The sequence below is a fragment of the Polistes canadensis genome, unplaced genomic scaffold (genome assembly GCF_001313835.1).
Source record: "Polistes canadensis isolate GaletaPanama2010 unplaced genomic scaffold, ASM131383v1 scaffold_94, whole genome shotgun sequence".
In the NCBI taxonomy this organism is placed as follows: domain Eukaryota; kingdom Metazoa; phylum Arthropoda; class Insecta; order Hymenoptera; family Vespidae; genus Polistes; species Polistes canadensis.
In genome coordinates, this window is record NW_014569641.1 from 45,367 (window position 1) to 58,590 (window position 13,224).

General features: G+C 29.5%; 1 protein-coding gene across 2 annotated transcripts in view; it reads left to right on the forward strand.

The window, feature by feature from the left end:
• LOC106787161 (centrin-2-like) overlaps positions 1-13,224 on the forward strand; it is a 47,472-nt gene that overhangs the window by 27,554 nt on the left and 6,694 nt on the right. For both annotated transcript variants that reach the window (XM_014749279.1, XM_014749280.1), the window contains exons 4-5: positions 552-670; positions 10,940-11,030. In XM_014749279.1, coding sequence (XP_014604765.1) covers positions 552-670; positions 10,940-11,030 — 210 coding nt within the window. The remainder of the gene's footprint in view (positions 1-551; positions 671-10,939; positions 11,031-13,224) is intronic.

The window sequence follows — 13,224 nt, forward strand, 5'->3', positions numbered from 1 at the left end:
AAAGACGAACGAGTATGTGTATGGTTTTTCCTCTTGAAAGGTTAAAAATTGTTTTTGTACGTCGGTACGTGTAAAAGAGGATCGAAGCGAGCAACAACAGGGAAAGAAAAGAAGCTTTAAAAAAGGAACGTGTGTTATATAAAAGATTCTTCCGTCTTGTGACGAAGAAAATGTTACTTTGTCGTTATGCAATCATCGATTTTTTTTTTTTAACAAAAAAACCAGACCCAATAATTTTAATGTATAATTTTCTTTGACATGGTTGTTTCATTAGAACGCATTAAGATTTTTTTTATTCCCGTTTGCTTTTTGTGTTACATCAAACGTCATTATATATTTCTTTTTTATTCTTAACTAACCATCGTTAACGTTTATAATCACTGTATAATATTATTATTATTATTATTAAATGAAGAACATTAAATACATTCTTTTTGTATATCAACTTGTACAAAGTTTTCCAATGATTGTTTTGTGATATCTCGAATGATATCTGTGAATAACGTAATAAAACGTTTAACATTTCTGATTGATATTTCTTTTTTTTTCAGGTGACGGTACTGTAAGTTTTGAAGAATTCGTCGAGATCGTCAGCAACATCGGTGACGAGAATTCCGGAACTTCTGCAGATCAGGATCAGGAGGAACAAGAATTGCGAGATGCATTTCGCGTAAGGTTTCGTTTTTATCTTTACTTTTATAGGTAATAAAACATCAATTGTTTTTAACCTAATTTTTTAGAAATCCTAATTATCCAAAAAATGTGATTTCATAAAGTTCACATCGATAAGTATAATAACAAGTATCCGTGTATGTGTAAAGTCATCTATTATAAAGATTATGATTGGGAGGAGAGGTTTATAGGAAAGTGTTCGTAAAATGTTGATTCTTTTATACGTAAACGGATGGTAGATTGGTTGTAGTTTGAAAGGCGAGGAAAAAGGGAGCAATACTTACTTGTGTTTCCTTCCTTTTCCCTTTTTATCCTTTTTTTCCTTTCCTTTCCTTTCCTTTCCTTTCCTTTCCTTTCCTTTCCCTTTACTTTTCCTTTACGTGTCTGACTGGTATAAGATGCAACGCTTTAGTTCGAAAAGAAAAACGCGGAAATTCAGCGAAGTGCACGACGGATACGCCTCATTGAATGTTTTGCAACCACATCATTCATCGGCTTTCTATAACTTAGGTATTTTCCTCATTCCACACAGAAGCTACCAATTTTCCCATCTCAAATAAACGTGTCCGTGCCAATGGCTTATTGTCCGTTCTTATTGATCGATACATTTTCAAGCCCATTTCTAAAATATATTTTATTTTCCTATTACTTTTTTTATTCGTCACACAAATAGATCGAATAATTTAATACTAAGATTTGTATATTTGTTTTTCAATATTTCTCTAATGAAATATCTTTATATATAATTATTTTCCAATTGATCTTTCATTATTATCAATATCCGAATTTATTATTCGGTTGCTTCTTTTTTATTTTTTTTTTTTATATTTGAAATGACATCCTCCAACCACACATGCATCGCATCAAAACAATATTCCTCTTCCTTCCAATAAATTATTTCATATTTTATTCTCTTTTTCTTATTTTCTTGCAATATCATTCATTGATTAATTCAATAAAATATAGACAATACATTTTCCAAATTTATATCATCTTTCCTGCATTGATTATAACATATTGCACTTTTCATTTTTATTTTACTTTATGCATCAATACTTTATGCATTTGTTATTAATGTATATATATATAACGGGAAATTTCTCGATTATGTTTCTCTGACGATTTGAAAAATAAATATTTAAATATATATATAAAGAATGTGTTTTGAGAAAATTCCCTTTATAATTATATATGTAAATTTAATAATGTTGCTTTTATAAATTGACCTTAAATATCAACGAGAAAGATTTTTTTTTCCCCTTCGGACAGTCTAATAAAAAGATCGAAAGATAATAATAACGGACTTTAATCTCTTATTATGTTGCTTCTCGGTATAATGTCACCAAAGATGGTATGGTGTGTGTATATATTTTCTAACGTTAACGTAAAAACCTCATGAGTTTTATCTGATTTTTCTCGACTTTAAAAATGCACGTTGATATGAAAAAAAAAAAGGTCAAGGGAAAAGAATATGCACACGGTGGTGGTGGTGGTGGTGTTGGTTGTTGTTGCGAGATGAAAACCATTCTTTCTTTTTTACTCCGATCCATGTTAAATTGCATAGAAACTGACACGTGGACAGGGTTAGAAAATCCCCTGGAAAGTATTAAAATAATAATTAAAATAACTGAGATGAATTAAATCGTATAAAAAAAATTTGTCATTGAATACACGTTCACGAATAATAAAATCAATATTCTCTCGCATATTTATATATCATTTTTAATTTATTTATCGTTATTAGTAGTATTTTCTATGACAATTTTATTTCTCTCATTTTCATTTATAATTATTTTTATTATTATTATTATTATTATTATTATTGGTTCTATTACTTTAAAGTAAAAGTGTGAAACGCGAATGTAGAGATGTTCTTCGTTAGTTTAAGTGAAAAAGGTCGTAACGTGAACACTGCAGGAACGAACGTAAAACGTCGAAACTATTTCTATGGGAAATTCATTTCCTTCTTTTGTCTACGGGATGAATTGATAGAATGAACTGGACTCGTACATTGATTTCTTTATACGGTGACCCCCCCCCCCTCCCTCCCCATGAAGTTAGCACCCACGTATAAGGAGGATTGCAAATTTTTGTAGTTTTACCTCGTGATATTTGTCAAAGTTCTTTGCTTTTTTTTTTGTTTTTTTTTTCATCTACCCATAAATATTTGTACAAATTATTTTGCAATATTCATTTTGAATTCCTGTTGTGTGTTGCCTTGATACTTTTCAATATTATTTCCATTAAAATTTTCTAACATAAACTATGCCAAGATAAATGACACTTAAATAAGTTTGAAAATACTCTGTTCGGTAATTTCATTTAAAAACAAAGATAGGAAAAGAAGATGGAAAAATGATAAAAGATAAAGTAGGGATCAACGGGATGCCTTGTTAAAAGAGAAACCACGAACTATGAGATTGAAGAATAAAAGATAAAAAGGAGGAAAGAAAGAAAGAAAGAAAGAAAGTAAAGTAAAGTAAAGTAAAGTTTTAAAAGTGTATTATTATGTCTTGTCGTCTATCGAAAAGATTACGGGGGATGTTTTAAAGAAATCTTTGCTAATCGTTTTTATATCGTGATCTTGAAAAAATAAGTAAGAAAAAAACGAATATTAATAAAAGAAGCTTATGATACATAGAAGTTTATAATATCACGACCGTGAAATTTAGTTTGCAACAAACCCTTGCTATTTTTTTTTTTTTTTTCGTTTAAAATCGAATTGTTAACTCGACAAATACGCAAACTCCTCGTATAAATAGGAAACGAACAAAACGTTGTTTAGTGACGTAAGAAGAAGATAAAGGGCGGGGGCGGGGGGGGGTTTAGATACTGAAAAGTTTTGCCATTGGTCTTTTTGATACTTACCGTTGAACGTTTGCAATATCGAAAGCTTGGATCAAAACTCAAACTTTTATCTTTTTTCCTTTTTCAAAGTTGTTGCCAGTCATTCCAAAAGGATCAACTTTTTCTTGATACCAACCTACTTTCCACCTTTTTCCAAACTTTTTCTCTCCTTACATTTTTCGTGGATTAAGATGAGGGTTTTACGCGCATATATATATACTGGGATTGTAAACTTAATTAAAATTGATTTTCACATTTAAATTATATATATCGAACGAAAATTAATCGTTTATAATAAAGTTTATTCGGTTTAATGTGAAATTATATATTCATTTTGGTTTTGTATTTATTATCTATATTTTTAGCTTTGAGAAAAATTCGTTTGTCTAATTAATATCATAGTATGGAAAACCATAAAGATTTAAATTTGTTTTGATTCATCTTAGGCTCAAAACTTTTCAACCCACTGATATAAATTTATTTCTTTTTTCGATAGGTTTAAGTATTGTTCGCGCAATTTACGATCCTTGTAAGCTCCTATAACTGTGTAGAATTTAAACAAACTCGGTTTTATGTCAACTTAGTACTTCCCTTGTATAGACAAATCAAAGATTCGTATGCACGTGTGCACCACGACCTAAAGTTAAATTGTACAATTAAAATTACATAAGTTATTCAACCACGTAACTAGTTGTTGTTGTTACGTTCCTTTATAACAACTTAGTTTAAAATTTATTTATCTTATTTCCAAAGTAAAATATTTAATGCATTTAAAAGACGACATAAAAGATATTTTCCACCAATGGATGACAACGAATTTATTATTTTCACTTTTTAAGAATCTTGGTGATATATCGAAAAAAAAAAAAAAAGGAAAAAGAAAGAAGAAAATGAAAAATTTCTTACCCATTTTATAACAACGACGAAGCTTTTTAATATCGTTAATTAATCTGTTTTATGTTTAATATAAAATTTTCTGTCTCGGACATTTCATTGAACGCGTTGAAAAAAAAAAAAAAAAGAAAAAATTGAGACAATATAAGTGATATGAAAAGTTTTAATAAAAATCGTCGATTAAACAAAACAGACAAAAAAGAAAAAAAAGAAAATTCACTTATAACCCGTATGCATTAATCAAAGAACGAGGAATTAATTAGAATCTTTCTCTAGTCGTTTTCCAAAGTAGCTGTATCCATATTGAAATATTCAAACTTTTCGTAAAGTACGATATTATGCGAATACAATAGGAGGGCTTATAAAAAGGTTTCCCTACGAGTAGCCCTTTTTCTTTCCTCTCTTTCTTTCCTTTACTTTTCCCTTTTCTTTTTCTTTTTCTTTTTCTTTTTTTTTTCTTTGCACCGAAGGAAAAATGTTCGAAAATTTATCAAGCGTGCTACAGAAATGAGATAACGTTCGTTCCCACGAAGAGAAAAATGAAAAAAAAATGAAAGAAACAAAAAAAACACACACATGCACACACCCACAGACGCACAAAGAAAAAAAGAAAAAAAGGCATAAATGCAAGAGTAGAATTATGACGTCATTCTCTTTTACCAGACCAAATTTAGAAAGCACTCATACCATTTCAGGTGGGTTACGTTAGTGCCTTAAATTGTACCAAGCGTAGAATGGAAATAGTATTCTGTAATATTCCTACTACAGTATGTTACGTATACAATTCATAGTATGGCGAATAGGTTAAATGTTGTAAATGGTAGAGGAACTTCCTAACTCCGATTATAGTACTCTTAATGTCCCTTACGAATACGTTAATTAGTTCTATATATATATATATATAGGGTGACTCGATATGAATTATTATCTTTAATTATTTTTCAAATATTAGTCAGTCGTGTCTTTGAAAAATGTCTTTTATATTTCGGATATTATTAAAATAAAAAAAAAAAAAACCCAAGAAAAATATATGCCAAAGCGTGGTGGTTTGGGGTCGTCGTCGTCGTGTATGTTTATTTAACGAGAGGATGGAGAATAAAATATTGGAAAGATGCAATTGGAAAAAAAAAGAAGAAAAAAAGAAGAAAAAAAGAACAATATCGTGTCATATATATATATACCTAGAAACATTGGGGTGGAGGGGGATGTTTACTTTCGTTTGAAATCGCGAAACGAACAAAATCCGATTCTATCGTTTTCTCCGATCCAATAATCCGCTTCGATGCATGATCCTTTCTCGCGTTAGTCTTGATTTTTACTCTTCCATGGAATATGTTCTCAATGTGTGTGCCGTCATCTTCTTATTGGATTCTTTCTTTTTATAAACTCAAATATCTTCTTATAAAACTGTCACGTATTCTTTGTTCATCTTTTCACACAAAATTTCTGGATATCAAATTATATATTTTATTTAATTGTAAATGATTGTTACACAAAGAGAAAAGAAAAAAGGATCTCAATCAGTTTTCTCTTTAAATTATATTTATTTATAATTTATTCTTCCAATTATTTTTTTTTTCCTATGGTATTGATATTTTAAATTTTAAAAAAGTGTCATAAAAGTTGCATCGATTTAAGCGAGGAAAAAACTCTTTCATTTATTAAAACATATATATATAATGGAAAGGAAGAAAATCAAACGAGAACGGTAATAATAATGCAACTTAATTACGTATAAATATTCGTGAGAATTATCGTGTATGTTATCATTAACAAAATTAAACATACGTTTATTTAAACGCGTTTAAACTTAACTATACGAAGTTTCCAACAGAAAATATAATCATACGATAATGTATGCTGAAAAATATTATTATTTTCTTTATCCTCTAATTTCGTTAATAATTATTCCATAATATTATATATTATTCGACGGAAAATCCTTCGCGATATATATTTTACGAGCTTCGTCAGTTTGTTATCTATACAATCACACACACACCCACACACAGTACATACATATATATATACCTATGCATCTGTACGAGCAGGTATTAGAGATGGTACGTGCTTTCACGAAAATCTGCGTCGAATTGCAAGAGAAAAGAGGAAAACGGTTGAAAAGTTGTTGCTAACCCCATGCACGTTATGCAGGTGCAACCCTAGTGCATAGGAAAATGTGTCAAACCATTATAGGACAATACATTCTAATGACTGAATATGCTATTAACACTTTAGTAAAGAACAGGGTTTTCTACACTCTCATGTTGTTCTCTTTTTACCATTCTTCTTTTTATTTTTTTTTTATTCTTCGCGTATAAGCTCCTCCCTTTTTCTTTTTCTTTTTACCTATCTCTTTTTATACTTGTCGAAATTTGATTTCATTCCTGCGCGTTTTATTAATGATATTTTTGTTGTTGTTGTCTTCTCTCTCCCCCCCCTCTGCCCCTATATCTCATTTTGATTTTTTTTCTTTTTTCTCTCATCCCTATTTGTCATTCTATATTTTGTTGTTCTCTTTTTTAATTTAACACGAGAATTAGGTGCACTTAAACGTTCGTCCAACCATACGAGGTATACTTTTTGTTTGTTTTTGTTTTTTTTTTTCATTTGCACAATTTTGTCTTCAGTTTATTCATTCCCTTGCGCGGGTTATCCTCCCAAAGAAGATTTTTAATTCGCAAATGTATTATAAACTTTGTTTCGCGATACTATCAATTTATTCTCGTCGATCGTTCTTCATCTATTTTTTTTTTTTATTTTTGTGGTCCCCTTCTTCGAACAATAATTAATTAAAAAAGAAACTACACGATTAAAATTTCCATTCAATTTCGTTCGCATAGTTTTATTTTTCTTATTTGTTAGGAAAATAAATTTTCTGCTAATAATAATAATAATAATTGTGCTTAAAAAAGAAAAAAGTTATAAAATGCCAACAAATTGTATTGACCATCGATTAATTAATGATAGGAGATATGATATAGTAAATAATTGAATCAATTATCTTACCTTTTCGTTTTAACACAAAGTTAATCGATTTTTACAAATAAAGTGGCACGTATCGCATTAAGTACTTAATCGTATTACCTTTAAAAGGTTGAATAATTCGTTGGTTAAAAAAAAAAAAAAGAAAATTGTCCACAGGTGTGGGGGGTGGCTGGGTTGCTAATAAAACGAGAAAAATATATTTTTGTACGTGTAATATTTAAAAACAGAAACTAACGATATGATGTTTATTAAGATCAACGTAAATTTAACTTTTCGAATGAAATAGGAAAACAAAAAAGAAAATGTTGGAGGAGGAAAAAATGAAACCTTAAAGGATATCATAGTAAAGATTAAAGTATTTACAAAATAGAAAATAAATGAGTATAAAATTGAATATCAAATGAACTTGTCAAAAGAATGTTATCGAAATTGTTTCGGATGTATTGTTCTGATCGACGATAAAGTTTAAAACGTTAAAGGGTTTTACAGAAAGGGCTGTGGTTGTAACATCGGGGTCATGCTATACGTATTGTACTCACAAAGTCGATATTTTAATCTCCGCGACCTGGTCGTTGTGCCAGTAGTAGATTGTTCCTAGAATGAGAGAGAAGAAGACGAAGAAGAAGAAGAAGAAGTAGAAGTAGAAGGGAAGAAAGGGTGAGGGTGAGAGAAAAAAGAACGGGAAATTCTAGCTAGGGTGAAATAAGGAGAGTTAACAGTGTGACGAAGATAAAATACGCACAAAAAAAAAACTAACCGCGAGGTTAACCCACAAAGAAGGGAAGAGGGGGGTATTGGTTAAAAGGGGGAGGAACGTAAATTAGGATCTTTGAAAAAAGGGGGAGTATAAGTAAGAAGTATATGTGATTTAAGGAAAGGTAAAAAGGAGGAGAAATTTTGAAAAAAAAAGAAAGGGCCAGAGGGAACGAGGTTTAGCAAAGCAGGAATTGCAAAAGAGAGAGAACAAATAATGATAAACGTAAGGATAGGGATAAAAGGGTGGAAATAGAGGAGGGTGTACAAACAAATATATCGTTTTGAAGCAAACGAGTAAAAAGGTGGAGGGTGAGGAGGAGGAGGAGGAGGAGGAGGAGGAGGCTGGAAAGAAAAAGGGTAGGGAAGGGATGCTTGGAATTGGGTATGGGAGGGAGAAGAAAAACAATGTCGGTTAAGGGAAAGGGCATAAACTGCTGACGCGATATAAATACAACATACATATTCCCTGGCTTGGTTGTATTTCCATTTTATTTCTATCGTTTCGTTTATCTTTTTTCCGGAGCTTATTCTCTTCGACATTTTCATGCACTATTCTTTCCTATGTGTATTATAGATATGTATATATATACAAACTGATGGTAGAATTATCTTGCATTGTCAGAAAATACTACGACAAAAATTATATCAAGCTTTTTTTTTTCAAAACCTTTTTTCTTTTTTCTTTTTCTTTTTTTTCTTTTTTTATTCTAGTTCTTCTTGTTTCGATGAATCAAACAAACGGACCTCGGGCAGAATTTTGTAAGAGAATACCGGATACCTTGGTTATACGTTTCTACTATATAAAGTTTCTACAATATCTTCATTTCATAGATTTGACACCTTATATAACCACAGTTATATACAATGTTTTATATAAGCCGTTCACATGTCTAAACGATTAACTTTGTAATACGAGAAAGGGAAAAGCAAAGTGACAAGGTAGTAGTTGGTTTGTAAAATATCATTTTTATAATATAAATTCAAATAAACCTTTTTTTTTGTCGTAGAGAAGACGAATTATTATTATTATTACAAAGCACGGATTTTATCCAAACTAAATATAATATTTATCAGACTGTCATAGTTTTTCGGGCGAAGAAAAATAAAAGAAGGAAATAATAATATCTAACGTAATATAAAATGAAAATGAAATTTATAATTAGCATGTTAAACATTTTGAAAATGTTCATTTGTAGTTTATCATTAATTAGAACTACAACGAGGGATACAGTTACTTTCGTAAAACTTACCAGATCATTTTGATTCTTACCCTTTAAAATATTATTCACGTTTGAATAAGTTTCGACAACCCTTCCTCGAAAGTTACAACGAGCAAAATTCAGTCGTGAATTCAAACGTCTATGTTATTTAAACACCGAACACAGAAGACACCACCCTTGTTCACACTAACTTGAGTTACTATCGAGATAACTTTGACTATTTCAAGAAGTTTAATTGGTCGTGACCATGCAATTAACATGGAAAAGTGGAATATCAACCATTTGTTTTTGTCAGATATAAAACACAATGTCAACTACTATGCCAATTCATGATCGATTTCATTCGAATCATTTTTTATTAGACCATGTCGAGAACGTTAGAATATATATATATGTATATATGGATAGACGAACACATTTTGTGTGTGTGTGAATTTTCAAATAATTTATTAGAATTATATTTCTCATTTCCTTCTCGAGACGGCAGAGAAAACTTTCACTTTCGATCTTCAATTATAGAAACTCGAAGAGAAATCTGATTGAGAAGATGCGAATCAATGAAGACAAAAAAAAGAATGAATAATTAAAGTTTATACGAATATAATGTATACTATAATTATTTCTCTTTTTCATTTTATTTACTTTAGAAAGAGAGAGAGAAAATAATTCTGGAAGAAAACGTACCGAAGTACGAATTCTAATTTGACGTTTTTTGTAATTGTAAAAAGGTTCTTATTCGTCGCAATATAAAATGCATGCAACGTGAATGTTATAATGAACTTTTAGTTCGATCTTACCAACAGTCGAATTTTATTGAATTTTATTTCAAACTTCGTATCGTGTATATCTCATTCACGATAATTAAACTTATTGAATTAGCCTGTTGTAGGTAGTTGTTATAATATAAACATTGAGTTTATTGTTCTAGCATCTATTGAAAAGTTTTTCCCATAAAATAATACCATTATAATGTTAAATATTTTGTATAATGTATTATATTCAATATTATCAAAATAGTATAAAATACATTAGCAACCCAGGCTGTAGAGTGTTTTCATATTTTGTGTAATAAAATTTAAAAAAAAAAAAAGAAATATGTGCAATTTATATTCCATACTTTCGTTCATTTTTCACAATTCCTATTATAGCAAACTGTTATGTTAATCGTTAAAATCATTTAATCAGAAAAAGATAGGAAAAAAGAAAAAAACTTGTTCTTTGACCCAATATAAGAAAGGGGTGGTGCACGTATTTAAAGTTTTCAAGTTGGCAAAAGCAGTATTACCGAAAAAACTACGGAGAATCTCTTTTGTTTCGACGTATGCTTTATATGCGCCTTCTTGTATAAAAGCTTTTTGTGTTACTCTTGTTCAGCGAGGTTCTTAAAATGCATACAACACTTCCATGTGTTACTTGTATGCACTCGGGTGCAAATGTAAAAATAGAAAAAAGGGGGTATTTCTTTTAGTTCAAAGGTTCCATCATTAAAGCTGATCAATCGTAACGTTTCAATTTTCGTTAATTAATTCTTGTAAAATAGAGATTTTTATATTATGTTTCAGGTGTTCGATAAACGTAATCGTGGTTATATAACTGCATCCGATCTAAGGGTTGTTCTACAATGTTTGGGAGAAGATTTGTCGGAAGAAGAAAGTAAGTGTAATAATTACGAAAAAAGGAATATTAAATATAATATAATATTTGAATAGAAATTTAATAGAGTAATTAATACCAAATTTGTTTAATGATTAAAATATGTACGATAGAAATTCATTGATTTGTTTGCGCGTGTTGAAAATTATTCAAATATTTGTAATTTTGTGGGTAGTGGTTGCGGGGTGTTTGAAGGTACAACGAATATTTGATGTTGGATCAGAATTTATAAAATTTAAGCTCGTTTTTTTCTTTTTTTTTTTTTTGAACCGACATTTACGGTACTTAAAATTTATTTGTATGTACGCGATATGCACTAATGATTATATTTTGTTCCATAAAATTTCAACTTAATTGATCCTAAAAAATTCGGAAATGTATAATCCTAACATTTGTTTCGTATTTATTATAGAGTAATGTACTTCCTTCGCTAAATAGATTTGAATAAAATGAAATAGATATATAGAGGAAGAACGAGATAGATATATATACATAAAGAGAGAGAGAAACGGAGAGAGCTAGTAAGGAATATCGCGTTAATTTTGCGAAGTAATTAGAGCTTACAAGGCACTGGTGCATAATCCTCATCAGTTGGAAGAGTGTGTGAAGTTCACTGTAAATGCAACTAAATATTCGCCGTAGGATCGGATCAATCCAATTTCATTCGTAGATATTGAATATTTGAATATTTGTACAGGTGCTAAAATGAAATCAAATAAATTAAGGATAACGATGTTACATATGACGTCAGGAAACATCACTTTCGTTCTTCCCCTACTTATCAATTAATCTAATAAAAACTGTTCTATTTACGATTGAAAATCCTGTCTTGAAAACTTAGCAGAATCTTTGTAAACGTGTTTTTAGCTTTAAAACACTTCATGTATTACACGTACTTATTTGCGGTAACATTCCCTAAAGCGTGGCTTTCGTTAACGACAGAAGTATACCTCAGAGATATCCCTTTTCGTATTTATGCTTTAAGTGTTCTAAACTTCACTTCAAGTTTCGGTATTTCAAGAATTCCCTAACGTGTATTCTCCCCTTTTTCGAAACTACGATCCTTTAATCTAGATGCGAAAACTTTTTCGTTATTTAAATATATGACGAGAGTAGTATTAAATATACTGTGAAAATTTTACTCAACCTGCCAAAATATTTTTACGCTATACTAGAATTATTTATATCGAGATCATAAAGGATATAACTTATTTTTTGTTTCTTGTTTTTCTTTTTCAATTACAAAATTGATTTTAAATTTGCAAAAAGGGAATATTCTGTATTTCAAATTTTATTCGGTTGAATTAGTGGACACATAAGAAAATAAATTATTGAACTGAATTCAAAATGATATTATATTATCGAAAGGTAGAACAGTAGCCTGGAAACTTTTCTGCTAATTCAATTAATCGTTTTCAAGATTATCTCGAAGTAAAGTTTCTTTTGTTTTCGAACTTAATTTATCTATCTATCTATCTATCTATCTATCTATTCCTATTCTAACGCGTCCAATTGAAAGGCTTAAAATTTTTTTCTGGAATTTCAGTAATTACAATTACGTTTTTACTTAGATCGATGGTCACACAGAATTATTAGTTAAAAATAAGAAGAAATAGAAATGTATCAATGATAGGAATCATTGAAATTATTGATGTTTCACGTAGATCTTTTAATTAAAATGAACGATATTCATTAATTAGATATCACCTTGGTCATTATTTTCTTTCAAATGCAATATCACTCGGATTTATTATCCATACGATTATATAATTATTAAAGTAATTATATGAAATAATACACCGTGTGACATTTTGTCATTTGATACGCGTTCAAAAAATCAGAAATCCCCATGAAATAAACACTATAGTTATCGAGTTTCTTGACAGTGATCAAATTACATTTATTTCAAATCAATTCTTAAGTAATTCTTTTCGCTTGTACAATTCATTTGTCATGATTTTTCTTTAATCGGACGCATTTAAATTGTACTGTCCGATAGATTAAATTTTTCTTTTTCACAATTTATATAAATGTATATAAAAATAAATATTAAATGTAATGTTAATATAATCAAGATTTTTTTTCTTATCCAAAATTTATTAATATAATTACTAAGTTTACTCTTAGGGAAGTTGTTTTTTTGGACGGGTTTAATTAAGATGAACACAATATTTATCCGTTGAACGTTTCGTCT